We start from the raw sequence: 20,283 nt of genomic DNA, 5'->3' as shown, positions 1-20,283 counted from the left end.
TAAGATTTGATTGCAAGATAGCGGTAGCAACTTCAGGGTTTGAATGCGAAGCCAAAACGGCAGTATCATCAACAAATGTATCAATTATAACTGAACCGTTTGTAAGTAAGTCTGCAAATACAATAATGATCCAAAGACACTGCCCTGGGAAACTTCCGCTAGAGGTCAGTATAAGTCTCTCCGTGACTAATTAGGAAGTGCCGATCCTCGAGATAGGATTTCATTATGCTGTAGAAACCCGGAAGATTTTTTTGATCTTGTATAGAAGGCCGTCATGTCAGATACGATCAAACGTCTGGGAGACGTCCAAAAAGGCTGCCGAGCAATACTCTTTATTTTCAAAGAATTGTAGAATTTTATCCACAAGTCTACGTACCTGGTCGATAGTTCCGTGATTTTGTCTGAATCTGAAGTGGTGTACTGGAATCAGTTTTTTCTTCTACTATAGGTAGTATCCTTATTAGCAACAAAGACTCCAAGGTTTTATAAGTTAATAGTAGATAAGTTAATTGTAGAAGTTAATAGTAGTTAATAGTAAAAGACTAATAGGTCTATATGATTTGGGATCTTCAGGATTTTTATCTGGTTTCGGAATCATTTTGACCTGAAAAACTTTCCAATGGGGAGGGACAAATTTTAGTCTCAATATTGAATAACTGCATAAGGTAGATAACACCTATATCAGATAGTTCTCTGAGTAGATGTTATTAGGTCGTATCCAGGTTTTTTTGATGTTCAAGCTTTTTATTGCTGTTGAAACTTCAGTTTTTCTAAATTTTTTAATTGATTCTTGAGAGAAAGTCGGAGTATTTAGGGTGCGAAATGCCTCAGCCTCATGTTCTCTTGAGTCTTCTACGGATGAATACCCTTTGTAGGTGGTTGACAAAAGTCAGAACCTTCTCCATATCGCTCCTGGCCCAGTCTCTCTCTTCTTTACGTAATAGAGAGTAGATCATCTTTGGTTGCTTTAATTTCTTAGTGGCTTTCCACAGTGTGTAATCATTAGCTGCGCACTCAATTTCTGTAAATACATCTGCATCCCCCGATTCCTATTAGCAAGGAGAAGTTATTTAAGATCCTTAATAATGCGATTTAAATGAGTTTTTATAAAAGGACATCTAGTTAATTGCCTGCTAGTCGTCTCTTTTCTAACACTTTTCCTAGTATTGTTTTTAAGTATTTTAGTTGACTTTCTTTGTGTTCAATATAAGGGGTGGTCTCCCACGCAGCATTTTGGACTGTGGTATTAAAGTGTTCAACAGCAGATATAATATCCTCCTTAGATTTTAACTTTTATTAAGAGTGACATTAATAAGTTTCCGAAAATTTGTCCAGTTGGTCTATTTATTATATAAAATACATTTCTGCTGCTTCATTATGAGTTTGCTTGCCACAGATCAAGATGGGAGTATGATCAGATGACAGCTCCAAACATGGATTGCATTCTGTGAAGTTCTCGGCAATACCTTTCGTTATACAGAAATCTAGTAAGTCCAGAATTTTTGCTCTGTCTGTACGTGGGATGTTCTGAAGAAATCATATTTAGTTTCAGGGTTTGTATTGCCTTAAAAAGTTTCCGTCCTCTGGGAAGGGTAATTCAAGACCTCCAGTAGGTGTGCTTAGAGTTGAAATCCCCCTTAATTATAAATTAGTTTCCTAGGGACCTTAAAAAAATCTTCAAAACGTTCACTTTTGATACTGAATTTAGGCGGTAGTAAGCAGCCGTGACGGTCAATAGGCCAACTCAGTCCTCCAAAATCACACTGGTCGCCTGGATTTGTTCATCGCTAAGCGGAGTTGCCAGAAAGTGTTTGATTTTGCTTCTTATAATAATGGCAATACCACCGTGTGCCGAGCCATCAGGATGTGCCGTATGATAAACTTTAAAATTAGGAATTTTAACATAATTTTTTGAAGTAAAATGAATTTCAGAAACGAGAAGTATGTCAATACTATAAGAACTGAGGAAAATTTTTAGCTTCTCTATCCAATATAACGCACCTGGCTTGATGGAAGGGAGGGTGTGCGTCACGGCGGGGCCCGACCACGAACCAGTCGTGAAAACTCGTAATTATTTTGCGAAAAAATACCACCTCAGCCAGGAATCGAACCTGGATCTCCTGCTTACCGGGCAGGCATCTTATCCTTTCGACTACCGAGGCATGTGATGATATTTATCGCAAATAACGTGTTTTAGAATAACACGTCAACAATACAATGATACATATATATATATATATATATATATATATATATATTACAATATACATATATACATGTATTCTTTCGAATCCCCACGACCGGTACTCCAGAGAGATGATGGTCCTATTCTCTCGATGGATGCAGGTCGGACTGCAGCGGCGACACCCTCCAACGCCATTGGCAAATATACAAATAATCCTCCTGGAGCACGACAGGAGAGATTGCATCAAGCATGGCTCGAGCCCCCGAATAAGAAGGGAGGGTGTGCGTCACGGCGGGGCCCGACCACGAACCAGTCGTGAAAACATTTTTAGTGTGTCCGTATCTCTGGCAGATCGCGCACTGTGGAATCTCCCTCTTGAGTCTAGGATGCGCCACCAGGGGAGCCCGATAGGGAACTAGCAATCCTACACGGGATAATTAGATATAAACTTTTACCCGAAAATAATTTCAATATAATTTTATATAATTTGATATGGAATTATAAATATTTTGGTATAATTGCATATAATTTTTAATATTAATCTAGATCTTATTATATATAATTATATCTGATATGATATAAACTTTTTTCTCGGGTATGTATATAGATATGTATTTATATTTAATATTTTACATGTATTTGCGATTGACAAAATAAAAAGTGTACTAACTGAATAGTTACAAAATAACATTGAAGTTAATTTTTAATCGTTTTTTTGTATTAAAAATAAGTCATTTTCTTACATTAAAAATAGAGGTTTTTTTTTTAAGAAGAATGCATACATATTGGCCAAGAGCGGATTTTTTCTTTATTTATTTACGCTGTTGCTTTTCATCACTTTCTAATATATTTATATTTATTTTAAATATTTATTCATTGGAAAATATATAATTATATTTATCTTATTAATTAATAATTACATTTATTTTATTAAATAGGAAAATCGATCGACCCATTCAAATAACAAATTCCATCTCTATTTCAGTGTGAATTGCTTATTATTTTTATATCAGTCCCATTTATTTTTCTACAATATATTATTTATATCATCGTCTACCTCCATCTGCCTTCCTTTTTTTACACAAAAAATTTTGGATTTTTGGAGATTCTTTATTTGCTATTGTTATTTTATGTTTTTGTGTCTAGTTCATTACTGCTTTTTTTTTAGATAAAATAATTGCTCAAATATTTTTTAAATATTTTTAAAATATTTTTCAAAATTAAATTACATTATTAACGTAATATGTTATATTTTGATGAAAAGAACCCTCCCTGAAAAGAAGTTTCTTATGCTTGCGTTTCTTCATTTTTTTATCATTATGCATGCACATGTGTCGCAGCAAATCGACGAGATTATAAAAAGTTTGATTTTATCACACGCATCAACAGTTATGCACGCTTGTTATCGAATTTCAAAGATCAATCTGTTTCATGTGACTCTGCCGTTGCATTCAGTATAATAATGGAACGTATTCATACACCCAACGAATTGAGTTTATTGCAATAGGATTGCATGAATTGTTGTAGACACTAGAAAAAAATCACTCGGTGTTTTTTTTTCGATAAATTATCGACAAGTAGAAGAATTATACAATCAGTTTCCTCAAAGCATCTGAATCATTGATTGCCAAGATTGTTTTACACCAATGTCCACGTGAAGTACAGCAAAGATGTCTCAATTTATCAGAAAGAGATGATCCATAAGCGCTTGCTTGTTGGGTATGACCGCCATTAATTCATATATCAATACAGCAAATTGAAAGCGAATTAGGTATTCCAAAATTAACAGCTCACAGAATTTTGAAATTTCATAACTTCCACTTGTATCATGTTATTTTAACGTAGAAATTAATGCCTCAAAATTTTCAACAAAGACTAATGTCAAAAAAGTAAATATTTTTACGGGTATTATCCATGTCATTATGCATTGTTGAATGCCAACATGTTTCGTGAATATTGCAGTTCATTTCATTAAGGCGAGGAGCAGACTGATACTGCTTTTCCGGTGGCGTTTTCTTATATACGCTGTATGAGAAGAGGATAGGAATGGAGGAAGATGGGGGAGGAGATAAGCCCAAAGACTACAACCTCTCACAGGAAACACTGAATCACACATCATTAATTTGACGGACTTTGTACAGAAAATCCAAAAAATTCGATTACTTTCTGGAGACATGCTGGTGAATTTTGATGTAGAATCCCTATTTACACAAGTCCCAATCAATGAGACGCTAGACATAATTGTCTTCACATGAAGTGCCATCCACTCTTATCCCCCTTATCGAACATTGCTTGAAAATCACATATTTCTCCTATAACAACTAATTCTAAACTGAACAAACTTCGGAGGCGATGATGGGTTCCCTCATTTCTCCTGTAATAGCTAATATCTTCATGGAGAACTTCGAGAAAGAAGCCCTATGCAAAGCGTCCAAGAAACCTGAAGTTTTGTTCCGTTATGTAGACGATATTTTTGTAATCTGGAGACATGGTAAAGCAGAACTATGAAAATTCCTAAATTTCCTTAACACTCGAGAAAGAAGCCCTATGCAAAGCGTCCAAGAAACCTGAAGTTTGGTTCCGTTATGTAGACGATACTTTTGTAATCTGGAGACATGATAGAGCAGAACTATGAAAATTCCTAAACATTTCCTTAACACTCAACATTCCAATATCCGTTTCATTATGGAAATAGAAGAAAATGGAAGATCTTCTTCTTAGATGTACTAGTGATTAAAAAAGCTGATAACAGCTTAAGTCATCAGGTAAGTACAGAAAATCAACACGCACAGATAGATATCTGTATGCGGAATCACATCATCATCCAATACAAAAGCAGTCAGCAATCAATTCATTTGTATATAGAGCACTGTCTCTGACAAAGAACATTTACAGACAGAACTCAACCATTTGAAACTAACCCTACAACAGAATGGACACGACAAAAAAGATATAAATAAAATAATCAACAGACACATAAACAAGACAAGAGAGCCAGACGTACAAGTATCACACGTCGAGACGAGAGAAAAAATCTTCTCCATTCTCCCATATATAAAAGAAACAACCGATCGCATCGGCAGAATTCTGAAGAAATATAACATCTGAACTTTAGCTCCCCCAAGAAAATAGAACAAATCCTAAAGACCAAAGACCCCCATTCAGCTCAGCAGGAGTGTATAAAATACCTTGTTCATGCGGCAAAGTATATTGGGGAAACCGGAAGAATGGTCAACATACGTATGAAAGAACATCAACGCGATGTCAGATAAAACACAGTCTGCATTATCAGAACATAACATTAAAACAGGACATCAAATACTATTTGATAAAACAACAACAATAGCTACGATTACCTCGTGTTTCCCAAGAAAGAGAGGCTATAGAGATTCAAAAATCACGACAACCTAAATAGAGATAATGGTTACAATATAAGTGACATATGGAAAACCATTCTCCCGATTGAAGTGACTCCCCCATTCTCCCCTTCCCATCTCCTCTCCATCATAGCTTTAGCCAATCTTTATTTCCTCCCTCATCTTCCTCCACTCTTAGCTTCTTCTCATACAGCGTATATAAGAGAACTCCACCGGAGAAGCAGTACAATATTAGGTTGCTCCTCGCTCTGATGAAGTGAACTGCAATGTTCACGTTAGCATTCAACAATATATAATGACACGGATAATACCAGTAAAAATATTTACTTTTTTGAAAATAGTAACCATGGAAGCCTTAAAAGCAAAGAAGCAAGACTAATGTTTTGTGGATGGGCACAAACAATGTTACAACATAAGCCAACATTCTTTAGATATGTATCATTTAGTGATGAGGCTACGTTTCACAACACTGGATTAAATCGGCACAATTGTCATTATTGTCTATATATATAATAGAAAATCCACATTGGTATCGCGAAGTCAATTATTAACGCTGGAATTTGATTGTGTAGTGTGGTCTTTCTTAAATGGAAATCTAATTGAATCTTATTTCTTCAATGAAAATGTAAATGATTAGGTTTAGGTTACTAATTTATATTTTTTACAGCATGACTTGTTAGAATTGCTTAAACATGATTTGACAACTACGGAATGTATGTGGTTTCAACAGGATGATGCTCCATGTTCCATATGATAGCATTTGAATCGAACATTCCCAGGTAGATGGATAGGTCGTGGACCTATTTCATGGTGTCCTAGATCTCCAAACTTGACAAGTGCGGATTTCTTTTTATGGATTTTTTGAAGATTGTTTAAAACAACTCATTACAAAAGAAAATATGATGGAGTGTATAACTCTTCTTGAGCATTTCGAGAAATATTCTTTTATCAACTGTCGATAACATTGAATGTCAAATTCTATTATACTTAAACAATAATGGGCAGATATTTAAACATTTACTCAAATAATGAAAGAACACTCCCATACTGTGAGAGGGAGCAAGGGGATTCCCGTTAAACAAGCACTTCAAATCATGAGAAGCAAGTGGACTCATACTAAACAAGCACCTCAGATCGTGAGAGACAAAGGGACTCACAATTTGCGCTTTCATTTAGAAAAAAATCAAGTCGATCTTGAAACAACCTGTATAGTCAACTTGGCTCCATAACATGAAGCATAGCTGAACGATAAATTGCTCTGATATATTTTATTCATTTCTGAAATAAAAATATTTTTGATCTTGAAATGACTCTTTAGGGTCAATTTGACATGCATTTATGAAACACATTATATACACGCACGTACGCACGCCCGCTCACCCGCACGCACGCACGCACGCACGCACTCACTCACTCACCCACCCATCCACTCCCTCACACACTCACTCATTCACTCACAAAAGCACACAGAGCATAAAATATATTTAAAATATTTTAGAAATATTTTTAATAACATTTTCAGAAAATTATATTATACAAATGTATGCAATAACATTTGTACAATAATTCAATAATGTTTGCAAAATCTTTTAGAAATATCGCCAAAAAATGATTTATAAGGAAATTATCTGCATTTGTCTCTGCTTTTTAGTGAACTTGATATATACAAGGTGTCCCAAAAAGTCAGGACGTCTGAATATTTAGAAAAATATAGGTTATATATTTAGAGAAATATATAAGTTTTATAGAAAAGTGATTTGAATAAAAGTTGTAAGGTTTCAAAGGATCTGTTTACTGATCTTATCAGTTTGATCTTGGATGGACATACCAAAATCATAGAGGTCAACTTTGTTTTTTTTTTTTTAAGTGGAAACCCCCATTTTTGATTACTCTTATTCCCGATCTATCTTAATACTTTTACGCACAGAATAATGAAATGAATTAATTGGTGTATAGAAAATACATAGTTGCTGTTTAAGAAAATGTATATTTGCAATATGCAATGACGTCTTTTTTGTAAAATAACTATGTATTCTTTTTGCATCAATTCATTTTATTATTCTATGCATAAAAGTATTAGATACATTATTATTAAGATACAGTTGCCAAAGAAAGAATAGTTACGAGATATTTTATACTTTATGTCAAATTGCATATCAAATTTAAGCCTTATAACTCAGAAAATACTTACTAAAAAAGTACTTTACAATGTTTTGAAGGTCTTGAAATCAGGTACAAGAATAATAAAAAAAATGAGGGTTTTCATTTTAAAAAACAAATTTAACTTCTATGTGACCTCCCAGAGAATTATATTCATTTAACCAGATAAATATGATTTTGTCTAGCTAATTCTATAACGTCAATATTGGACGTATGAAATCTTGCTTAATATTCTTCGTGTGGCTATAGTGTCCATCTAGGATTAAAAGTACAAATGGCTGTTCATTTGGATTGACTTTTTAATGAAGTGTTTAAATCATCATGTGAATAAATTAATCTGGGTCTAGTCAGAGGAATGGCATGCAAAAAGTGATTCAACAGGCTTCTCGTTATTTGTGGACTCAAATTTTTCCTTAAAATAATCATACAATATAATCATTGGAAGAACAATACCTTCTGCACTCATGCAGATGATTACTATTATAAGAAAGCCCCTTTCAGCTGCTCAGAATTCTTTTCTTTTTTTTTATAGCCTATGACGTATAGACTCTTGCTCTGCATAATAGAAAGATCTGTTTCATCTTGTTACGTCTAAGGGACTCCACTTCTTTTTTCCCCCAAAGCGTTATTATTAATATTTTCTCTCATATAAGAATATTGCTTTCGACATTTTATTAATAAGATATTGTTTGAGATTTAACTATATTATTATAAAAATCCTGGAACTGTGAGCGATGTCCCGATAGTCTGATAGTCGATGCCGCGATTCGCTTAGTCTATATCATAGTGGTCACTGAAAAATAGTCTTGAGTGTCTTCTCACTATAAGAGTTTTGCACACGCGGAATGCTGATTGAGCCGACACAATAGAAAGTCTGAGCTGAACTGTATCGGAGATCTTGGAGAGATTGAATGAATGCTCTCCAAGTGAGCTGAATCCAAAACGGAGAGACGAGATCATGGATGCACTTGCCGTCACGTGAACACCACGTGGTGAGCACGAGCGCGGCGTGATGATGTATCCTTGCAATATCCGGCAGCACTCTTGATCACGTCACTTTCATTGAATCTTGATGGTGTTGAGCGTAGAGCAGTCTCCCATTTTACAGTCACGACGAACAGTGCACGAACGATCACTCGAGAGATCAATCATAGCACAATCTTGAGCAATATGCGTTATGCAAAATGGCCGAAAAGAGAATGATGAGAGCGCGCACCAGGGATGCCATTTCATGTACGATTGCAGCCACGCTGCAGCACGTAGAGGGGATAGGCTGGCACACACACTAGCGCGAGCGCTCGTCCGTGTACGCTCCGCGCTTCGGCCAAGTTCGAGCGGTAGAGAAGGAGTACCGACAACTGCTGTCTTCTTCTTTCTCGAGAAACGCTGTACCGCTGATTTGAAGCTGGCGTCTCATGACATGACACGAATTAATCATGCGATGCCATTGTCGATTATTTTTACATATACTTTTATACATATATTTTATTAAGTTAATAACATTATTACAATATATTTTTTTCATACATAAATAAAAATTAAAATTTGTAAATACAAAAATCCACTCTTTGCCAATATATACGCTTTTTATTTGCAAAAAGTAATTATTATATTAAAAAAAATTTATTGTGGTCTTATAAAGATATTTAGATATAATTATTAAAAACTTAACGTTTGTATATTGTATTCCTTGTACTTTTGTTGTATTTATTTTCTCTAAATATAAAACGTATATATTGTTGCTTGACGGAAACCGCGAGAAGGTGGTGGTCTCTTCCGTCAGGAGGGAAATGTAAAAAATTATTTATTTAAATTATTAATAAAAAATAATTTAAATAATTTAATTATTGTAATATTAAAAATTAATTTTTTAATATTGCAAAATTGATTTTTTATATTTCCCTGTGTGTGTGTGTGTGTGTGTGTGTGTGTGTGTGTGTGTGTGTGTGTTATGTATAACTATACGCATACATATTACTGATACAAATTCGCTTTTTTTTTCTTATAATATCTCCCGCAAACAAGATTTTTTACACGCTTATTCTCTTTAAGCGTGATGTCTGCTATGGACAAGATTTTTTACACGCTTATTCTCTTTAAGCGTGATATTTGCTATGGATAAGATTTTTTACACGCTTATCCTCTTTAAGCGTGATGTCTGCTATGGACAAGATTTTTTACACGCTTATTCTCTTTAAGCGTGATGTCTGCTATGGACAAGATTTTTTACACGCTTATTCTCTTTAAGCGTGATGTCTGCTATGGACAAGATTTTTTACACGCTTATTCTCTTTAAGCATGATGTCTGCTATAGAGAAGATTTTTTACACGCTTATTCTCTTTAAGCGTGATATCTGCTATGGACAAGATTTTTTACACACTTATTTTCTTTAAGCATGATGTCTGCTATGGACAAGATTTTTTACACGCTTATTCTCTTTAAGCGTGATGTCTGCTATAGACAAGATTTTTTACACGCTTATTCTCTTTAAGCGTGATATTTGCTATGGATAAGATTTTTTACACGCTTATCCTCTTTAAGCGTGATGTCTGTTATGGACAAGATTTTTTACACGCTTATTCTCTTTAAGCGTGATATCTGCTATGGACAAGATTTTTTACACGCTTATTCTCTTTAAGCGTGATGTCTGCTATGGACAAGATTTTTTACACGCTTATTCTCTTTAAGCATGATGTCTGCTATAGAGAAGATTTTTTACACGCTTATTCTCTTTAAGCGTGATATCTGCTATGGACAAGATTTTTTACACACTTATTTTCTTTAAGCATGATGTCTGCTATGGACAAGATTTTTTACACGCTTATTCTCTTTAAGCGTGATGTCTGCTATAGACAAGATTTTTTACACGCTTATTCTCTTTAAGCGTGATATTTGCTATGGATAAGATTTTTTACACGCTTATCCTCTTTAAGCGTGATGTCTGTTATGGACAAGATTTTTTACACGCTTATTCTCTTTAAGCGTGATATCTGCTATGGACAAGATTTTTTACACGCTTATTCTCTTTAAGCGTGATGTCTGCTATGGACAAGATTCTAATAATCTAATATTTAACATGTTTAACCTGCCCACGAGGGACCAGCAATTTCATTGTCATTCACGACATGTAGCCTTAAAGTACTGCGTTTTTTTTTAGCAATATTAGCATATAATTTATCTGTTGACATAAGAGACAAATACTTTTCTTCAATCATCATGTTTAAACATGTTTCTCCTCTCGCCCTTAATCCTGATTTTAAAACGCACGTGGCATTAATGAAAGCCGACGATAATCTATTTCGATTTTTTGTTTTTAAATTACTTAAGAAGAAAACATTCTCTCTGGGTCGGCATTTGAATTTGAAAGTGATCGAACAGCATTCAGAACATTTGTTAAATTTGGATACTTAGTAATATTACTTGGATGTTTTGGATGTAAATTTCCTTCCACATATTTCGTGATTATCAAAATTTAATTTGGAAAGATTTTGCTTCTCCTTCATTGTAAAATTTAATGGCAATGCAATCCATTCTTTCTTTAAAGCATCTTCATCAACACTACCGATAGTTTTAGCTATAAAAGAAACATCATTAAATGAAGTTTCTCTATCAGTATTGAATAAGCTTACAAAAGATCTAAAAACTTGTAATTTTAATAAAAATTTATTATTTATCGGTAATCTTTTACGAATTTCTTCTGCAGCAGTTATATAAAACATCAAGCAATTTGTTCGAACAGTTGTAACTGCGTCTTCGTATCCTTGCATCAGTAATTCGTAAGATATTCTTCGCATTCTGTACCTAAATTAATTTTATGAAGAATTTTGTGATTCTCTGATAAAGAGAAAACTGTGTTTACAGAAAAAGGTTTTAAATATTCATCTTTTAAAAAGTTTCAGCAAATTTGAAAAAGAAACTGTAAAGATTTTAGCTGCAATAAATGAATTCGTGTTTCTGATGCTTGAAAAAATGCATTGAATGCGTTAAAGAAATTTAAAACGTATTTTAAAAAAAGAAAATAGGCTTTTGTTTCAATATTACCCATTATAGACGACAGATGTTCTCCACGTTGTGTTTTTTCACTTACAATTATTTCGTTCAAAAAATATTTAATTGTTTCCCAAGATTCCAGAAGTCTTTCTACACATAAGTAATGAGAAAGCCAGCGTGTATCACATAATTTTAACAATTTGTGATTTGTTTCTTGGAAACACTCAGAAAATTCATTGTAAACAGATAATCGTTTGGGGCTATTGTTAATAAAACTAGAAGTTTTTCGTAAAAATTCTTCGCAAAATTCTGGTATTTTACATACAGCATGCGTTATTACTGCGGCGGAATGGCAAGGACATGTAAATGTTAATAAATGTGGACATACTTCTTCTAATTTTTTTTTAAATGATGAAAATTTTCCTATCATGACAGATGCATTGTCGCATGATAGAGCTATAATATTTAAAAATGGTATTTTCATTTTCCACATTTCACATTTAAATGCTTAAAACAATTTTTCTGCGCTGGAATCTTTGGCATCAATATTAATTAATTTAATTAATTGTGAATGAACATCTAATATCTCCGGGTCAACGTATCGTACCATAAAAATCATCCATTTAGTATTACAAATATCAAACGTTTCGTCAATAAATATTGAAAATTTTGTGTTCTGAATTTTGTTAACGACATGTTCCGTTTCAATTGGGCATAAAACGTTTGTAATAATATTTTTACATTTTGTACGACCCATGCTCATGCTTTTTAATATATTAGGATCTTATATGTTGAAAAAAATTAAGAATCTCTTTTGCAGTTTGATGAGAAATATTTTTATCGACAATTAATGCGGTATATCTAATTTCTGCTAACTTTTTACGCTCATCAAACGACAAAAGTGATTCATTATCTTCCGTTTGCAAATTTTGATTTGATTTATTTATCTCAAGGAAACTTTTATATTTATCTAAATGTGTTTTGGATTCTGCGTGACGATATATTTGTGCTAAACCACCAGTAATAGTTTTATTGCAAATTGAACAAAAAGATAAATTTTGTTAGGTACTTCTCGTAACCAACATTTGAATTCTTCGATATTTAACCATTTCTGTTGAAAAACTGGTTGAGATATTTTTTTTTATTTTTCATCATTGTTAGATAATGATGATCCTTTTTTAAGATTATTTTTATGACATACAGAATCTGCATGACGAGAAATTAATGAACTACATGAAAAATTCTTATTGCAAATGCTACAATGATACTGACTATTATTATTTGATACTTCGCGTATCCATAATTGATATCTATTATCAGTAAGCCAAGCTTTTATAAAGCTTCATTTACGTTTTTTGATTGATTCGTCACACATTTCCATATCAATTTTAAAAGGACAAAAAAATCGAAAAAAGATAAAAAGAGAAATAGAAATATAATATGAAAATTATATGTATGCGTGTGTCACGGAAAGAGATCAGGATTCTGTTATTTGTCAAAATATTTTACGATCCTAAATCGTCTCTCTCCGTATACGTATATGTGAATATATTTATTTATATATATATATATATATCTATACGTGTGTGTGTGTGTGTGTGTGTGTGTGTGTGTGTGTGTGTGTGTGTGTGTGTGTATAAATGTGTATATGGAAAGTTATACCTTTTAATCTCGAATATATTCTTCAATATTAAAAAGTTAAGATGGGGATACACAATACACGATGTGATCGAAAGATGGTACAAGAAGTCACGAAAAACAAATGAAATCGTCACGCATCATGAAATAAACAATGGAAAATTGAGATCATTGTTTCTTTCTTATTCGGCGACACAGTGAGCAGCATATTTGACGACGCAATGGCAGGTTAATTACAATTTATTATTATTTAAGAAATATAAATTACATTTTCAATGTAATTTAATATGCTTCATTATCGTATGTGTGTGCCTGCATGTGCCTATGTGTACGTGTGCCTGCGTGTACATATGCCTGCATGTGCGTGTGCTGCGTGTGCTGCGTGTGCCTGCGTGTGCTGCGTGTGCCTGCGTGTGCTGCGTGTGCCTGCGTGTACGTGTGCCTGCGTGTGCCTGTGTGTGCCTGTGTGTACGTGTGCTGTGTGTACGTGTGCCTGCGTGTACGTGTGCCTGCGTGTACGTGTGCCTGCGTGTACGTGTGCTGCGTGCGTACGCGGTACGTGTGTATTAAAATTTTATCATTATCTGATATCAGTAGTATAATCAGTAGTATAATAATGTTACTATTATACTATTATAATGTTACTATATATAGTTTATGTATTTTACAGAGCAAAAGAAAAAATTTGCAGATATGCTGCAACAGCAGCATAAACAGCATGAACTGCAAATGCAGCAATTGAGAGAGCAGCATGAGCTGCAATTACAACAGCTGCGGGAGCAAATAAACTTGTTGATAAGAAAAAGAACGCTTTTGCTGACAAATATAACAATTTGGACAGATATGTAAATAATTTTATTGGATCTTTAAAATGATTATCTGTGAAATCTGTTATATTCAAATCGGTTGCTAGATCACAAATTTGTGAACATTATTATTATATTTAAGTGTCCTACGTAATAATATTGATAGTCCAATAAAATTATTTCCAGATCTGTATTTGGTTAATTTGTAATTTTTAGATTTTTCAAAAGTTTTTTTTATACAGAAATAACAACCGTAGCAGCAGCAGCAGCAGCCGCAGCAGCAGCAGCAAGATAGTGGTATTATTTATTGAAATAATTATATGTATATAAATAAAACATATATATCATGTATAATACATATATATGTAAACATATTAATTAACATTTAATTATTTTCAGTGTCTCATAGACGAAATAGTGGTGGACGTTTCCGTGCAAGATGGGCCTTGCAACGAGGGGGACGTATGACATATAGTTGGAGAGGTGGCCGGAGAGGTGAAAGAGGCCCGGAAGGAAATAGAGGAGGAAGAAATATAATTGTTAAAAAATATTATTTTAAATAAAAAATATAAAAATAAATTTAAATGGATTAATTATTATTAATTATTATTAATTATTAATTTAAGTGGATTAAATTTTTATTAAAAGAAGTATTAATTATTCTTTTTAGTAATAATTAGTAATAATTTTATTTATTTTATTTTATATTATTTTAGTAATAATTATTCTTTTTAGTAATAATTTATCAAAGAAGCATTAAACATTTAAAAACTAATAACAATAATGAAAAGATAAGAGTGTTAACATAATTTGAATTTCTTTTTGCGATTGATATATTCATATCAGTTATTAATTTTATTATTATCTATTATTTATTAATATCATAAAAACTATATGGCCTTTTTATATTCAGCTCCCTTTTATATAATAATATATCTAATATTTATTTTATATATTTATTGGTATATATATATATATATATAATATAAATATATATAATATATATATATATTGTTTATTTATATATTTATTTATATATTTATTCAGTTTTTAATAGCTATATCTAAATATCTTTATAAGACCACAATAAATTTTTTTTAATATAATAATTACTTTTTGCAAATAAAAAGCGTATATATTGGCAAAGAGTGGAATTTTGTATTTACAAATTTTAATTTTTATTTATGTAAAAAAATATATTGTAATAATGTTATTAACTTAATAAAATATATGTATAAAAAAAATATATGTATAAAAGTATATGTAAAAATAATCGACAATGGCATCGCATGATTAATTCGTGTCATGTCATGAGACGCCAGCTTCAAATCAGTGATACAGCGTTTCTCGAGAAAGAAGAAGACAGCAATTGTCGGTGCTCCTTCTCTACCGCTCGAATTTGGCCGAAACGCGGAGCGTACACGGACGAGCGCTTGCGCTAGTGTGTGTGCCAGCCTATCCCCTCTACGTGCTGCAGCGTGGCTGCAATCGTACATGAAATGGCATCCCTGGCGCGCACTAGAGTCGCGCTGGAAGCGTCTCAGACGGCCACCTTTCGTGGTAATGCATGTGTCCGCGCGGTGCTGCCATCTGATAACTAGACACCCGCGCGCAACTTTCATAGAGAATACAAAAACTCATTCTTGAACAAGTATGTATTCATGAAGTAAGAGAAAAAGAACAACTCCAACTATTTAAGTATATTACAGCAATCTTTTTGTTTAATGTGAAAAGAATAAATCCTCAGATTGGATCTGTTGCAAGTCTGTATATCGAGCATAAGTATACAATGAGCACGAACGAGACACTACATCTAACATAAACATCCTATCTAGCTTGCATCTTATCTTACTTCGCTTAGCTACCTCTACCTATTCAGATTCCTAGGACCAACATTCCTCCTCTACAAAAATCAATCTCCTGGTCAACTTATAAAAACGAGGCTCTTCTGGGGCGCAATGCGATTCATTCTTTATTTTTCATTTAGTATAGACATTATTTTTCCATTCAATATAAAAGCCATTCCTCAGTCATTTCTTTTCATTTTTCTATTCAGCACTAAGTTTTATTTAATCCGAGCACTTGTTCGCGAGCACTCATTCTTAACTTTTCATTCAGCACTAATTATCCAGCATCATCCTTCATTCAATTATCTTGAAACTAATAATTAAATTCACTGAATTGAGATCAAACTTCCAAAACTATATCGAGAATTGTTTCGCAACGACTCAGCTCACAGTCAACCAACAGTAAGTCACCTTGATTATTTATTAATCGCCAATCGCAAATCTTCGGATTTTTGCTTCATTTCCTTCTTCCACCTTACTTCAACTTACTCTTCTTTCTCTTTTCCTCTTCCTCTGTCTCTGTCCCTCTGTGCGGGCTATTCAAGGCTCCCTTTGTCTTTCTTTTTACTCAGTCATTGGTGCAGACTATTCACGACTCCCGGTTGCTCATCCTCTCTCTCTCTGTCGCCGATGCGGACTATTCACGGCTCTCGGTTACTCTTTCTCTGTCTCTGTCGCCGGTGCGGGCTTCCAAGGCTTAGTTATCCCCTCCCCCCTTCTCTTTCTACCAGTGCGGATTATTCAAGACTCCCGGTTGCTTTTCCTTTCTCTTCCCTTCGCTCTCTCTCTCTCGCTTTCTCTCTCCTCTCACGCATCACACCTCTTATCCTTTTACCTTTTCACTCGTAGTGAATCAGTCGGAACCGGCTTCTAAGCCTCGACAACCCTAAAAGGCGTCAGTGGTCTGTCGTCGTCAGTGGTTGGGTTCGACGGATAATCAAACGCAGACCCAAACAATCCGAACAAAAATTAAGAACATTGGTCGATCTAATCCCGTCAACGTTAATTTCAAGTCCTGAGCTCCTCCTCCCTTTATCTTTACAATCGACTTCTGATTTACGCACAATCTTCACAATCAACCTTAATTAATCCTTCTTCTGAGTCTCTTTCTGAATCATCTTCCCAAATTTTACCCGATATCTTTTCCGATCCGATAGAATGCTTAATCTACGCTCTCAAAGAGAATTATTCGTCTGTACCATTTTGACCACGAATCAATCATCAATTTTCAAGCCTTATCCTTATTTTCCGATAATGAAGAATCCCTGTTTCTCAATTTCGAAGTAGATTTCCCTGAATTATTCGATTTCACAACCCCTTCTCTAGAACGAATCCAAGCCTACTCTTCTTCTTAATTTTCCATCATTAATTTTATATACACATACATATACATATATCGTCTAAACAATGCCATATTTTCGTTTTTATTAATTCAAGTTTACTCGCAAAATATATTCATGTATTGTATTGTAGTGGATTTGCAGACATATGTTCATATGGATTTTTTTTTCGCGTTTCGATATGGGGAGTTCAGCTCTAAAGTTTGTTATCTTATTTTAATTACATCTCATATAGGGAAAATTGTATAAAAATTGTATGAATTTTTAACGGTATATTATATTTGATGGGACTTAACTATTTAAAACAGTGCTCGGAATTAGTTGAATATTTCAGTCCGATTTGAGAGGCTTCTTTCACCATCGCTCAAAGTTCAGCGGCCGAGGTTCACGGTTGTGACTCAGGAATATTATATGAGAAACATGTTATCCGTATTCTATTCGCCCCAAACTGTTACTTAGATATCTCCTTTGCTAAATTATTTTTATTTTTATAAATAAATAAAACATTGAATTTTTGTTATTAATACATTACATTGTGTTTTATTTATGGGTGTTTTATTTCAAACGTAATAGGTTAAATATCTCAAAAATATAAAAGATATGGAAAAATGTTTCAGATAAAAGTTTTATAGTTTTGAAATGGAAAAATGATGATATTATTAATTAATGTGAAATAATAAGGCAAATGAGAATCAATACTATTAACAGTGCGCAATTAACATTCTTTATTACAAAACTTCAATGTAATACAACTCCGTTTCGACTCAAGTTTGAATCATCTTTAGTGGATATAAAATATAAAGATAAGATGTGTTTATTTGATGAGCCCAACGATAATAAAATCGTTGATTAATAATTATTGTGCCCGTACATATTTATGTCATCTTTAAAAGAAACGAAATAATGATTACTAAGAGGCTGTTACTCATCAGATGAACACAATTCACACTAAAATGGGAAAAGCATGCGTAGGAGTACGGCATAGTTCGCATCGAGCAGCACATCGCACAGCGCATCCGCACGTTTGAGTTTCAGGCAGCAACTGAGCGCAATGATTTTTTAATTTTAACAACTTGCAATCAAGACAAAAACAAAACTTAAATTAGTAACTTTTTGATATTTATGTCTTCATATTATATATATATAATATTTTTATATCCAAAAGAACTAGAGGAATCATATTGCATAATGAAAAATATACATATACCAAAAAATGATGACCATAAAAAATCTCGAAAATAATACATTTACAATTTAATTAATAATGTCATTATTTGTATCTTTCGAAGCTATAAAACTTTTGTGTGAAACATTTTTCCGTATCTTTTATATTTTTGAGATATTTGACCTATTACGTTTGAAATAAAACACCCATAAATAAAACACAATATAATATATTAATAATAGAAAATTCAATGTTTTATTTATTTATAAAAATAAAAATAATTTAGCAAAGAAGATATCTAAGTGACAGTTTGGGCGTACGAAAGACGTACGGATAACATGTTTCTTATATGGCGACGTTCCTCAGACACAGCCGTTCAGCGACTCAGTCGCTGAGTCTCGAATGGTGATGAAGCCTCTGAAATCAGGCTGAAATGTCCAACTAATTCCGAGCACTGATTTAAAATGTCAAAGTTTGGTGGAAAAAATAAAATCTTTTTAAAATTACTTGGAAATCTTTCCAAAAATTTTTAAATATTAATAGAGTGAAAACTTATATCTTATATTGTAACAGCTGAGCCATTACTAAGGCCTTGCGGGCTGAATATCCGCCCGCACACGAGGCCGGCGCACTCGCGCCACAATGCGAATCAAGCACATTCCACAAGTCACGTCGCGAACACGCGAACACGTACCACAGATTCCGCTAGCCCCTTCAGGAGGAACCCCCACTTTCCAGTGGTACCCAGGCCAGTGGAAGAAGTCGCCGGCTGGATATATAAGCCGGCTGGTCAGACAAGTCGGCATCAGTCTCCGGTTCTGAATCCTAGAGACAATCAGGGGCTCCGCGTGCTCTCGAAACTAGCTGGTGTACCAAATCCTTCTACTAAATGCGACGAGCACACTCGTTGCTCTACCAAGCGTGACTGCTCCCGTCTGGTGTGAGAGCGCACTCTCACACGACTCCTCGAAATCTCGGCGACGAGCGCACTCGCACACGGACTTTTCAATCCCTCTTCCTCAACGCGGCCCTGAGCAACGAGCGCATTCGTTGCTCTGTCGAGCATTCTCGATGACTGCTCCCGTCTCGCGTGAAACCGCATTCTCACGCAACTTCTCCGGGCGACGAGCGTATTTGTACCGGTGGTCCGCCTCCGTGTGTGAGCGCATTCGCACACGGATCTTAACACATCCTCCATCGACTCAAAGGGGACGAATGTATTCGTCATCGGATGTTCCCGGCTGCCGACCAGAGCACAGACATCTATATATACACTAGACTGCGCACTGTCGCTTACAGACATTCCGAATTTTTATGTTCACGCACCAGTAGGAACGGCGTTTGCGCTCGATACGCGGCCGCTACCATACACACGAAGCGTGTATGTGTAGCGTGTCTTCGCGGAGCGCGAAGGAGATCGCGGAGCGGAGGGAAAAAATAGTGGGAGCAATACGATGTTGCATCCTTAACGCGAGACGTACGATCGGGAGAGAAAGCATAATCAGACGTGATACCGATTTCGGTGTCTTTTTGCTGTTTCACACATTCGACGCTAATGCGAGTGAGAGACCGCGATGTCTCTATATGTCGCGCTTTTTTTTCTTTCCTTCTTATTCTGATTAATTATTGATTATTTAATGATTATTTATTTATTTAATTGATTGTTTTAATATGATTATTAATTGTTTAATTATCGCGTAATAATTCTTTTATTATATATTTAAAAAAAAATTATATGTAAAATTATAACTATCATTGCAGATTTGGATATTAA

At 34.2% G+C, this 20,283-nt stretch overlaps 1 protein-coding gene and 1 long non-coding RNA gene across 3 annotated transcripts in view; one reads left to right on the top strand and one right to left on the bottom strand.

The window, feature by feature from the left end:
- LOC148936937 (uncharacterized) overlaps positions 1–20,283 on the bottom strand; it is a 48,317-nt gene extending 28,034 nt beyond the window's left edge. For both annotated transcript variants that reach the window (XM_089075747.1, XM_089075748.1), the window contains exon 1: positions 19,204–20,283. In XM_089075747.1, the coding sequence (XP_088931873.1) occupies positions 19,345–19,812 (468 nt within the window). In that variant the 5' untranslated portion in view covers positions 19,813–20,283 and the 3' untranslated portion in view covers positions 19,204–19,344. The remainder of the gene's footprint in view (positions 1–19,203) is intronic.
- Positions 12,951–14,993, top strand: LOC148936938 (uncharacterized). Its single transcript, XR_016138908.1, has 2 exons — positions 12,951–13,579; positions 14,022–14,993. It is a non-coding gene; the product is annotated as an uncharacterized LOC148936938 (long non-coding RNA).

Source organism: Pogonomyrmex barbatus, unplaced genomic scaffold (genome assembly GCF_055798465.1).
Source record: "Pogonomyrmex barbatus isolate J1 unplaced genomic scaffold, ASM5579846v1 scaffold19, whole genome shotgun sequence".
In the NCBI taxonomy this organism is placed as follows: domain Eukaryota; kingdom Metazoa; phylum Arthropoda; class Insecta; order Hymenoptera; family Formicidae; genus Pogonomyrmex; species Pogonomyrmex barbatus.
The sequence above is the reverse complement of the archived record's forward strand: the minus strand, read 5'-3'. Positions and strand labels throughout refer to the sequence as shown.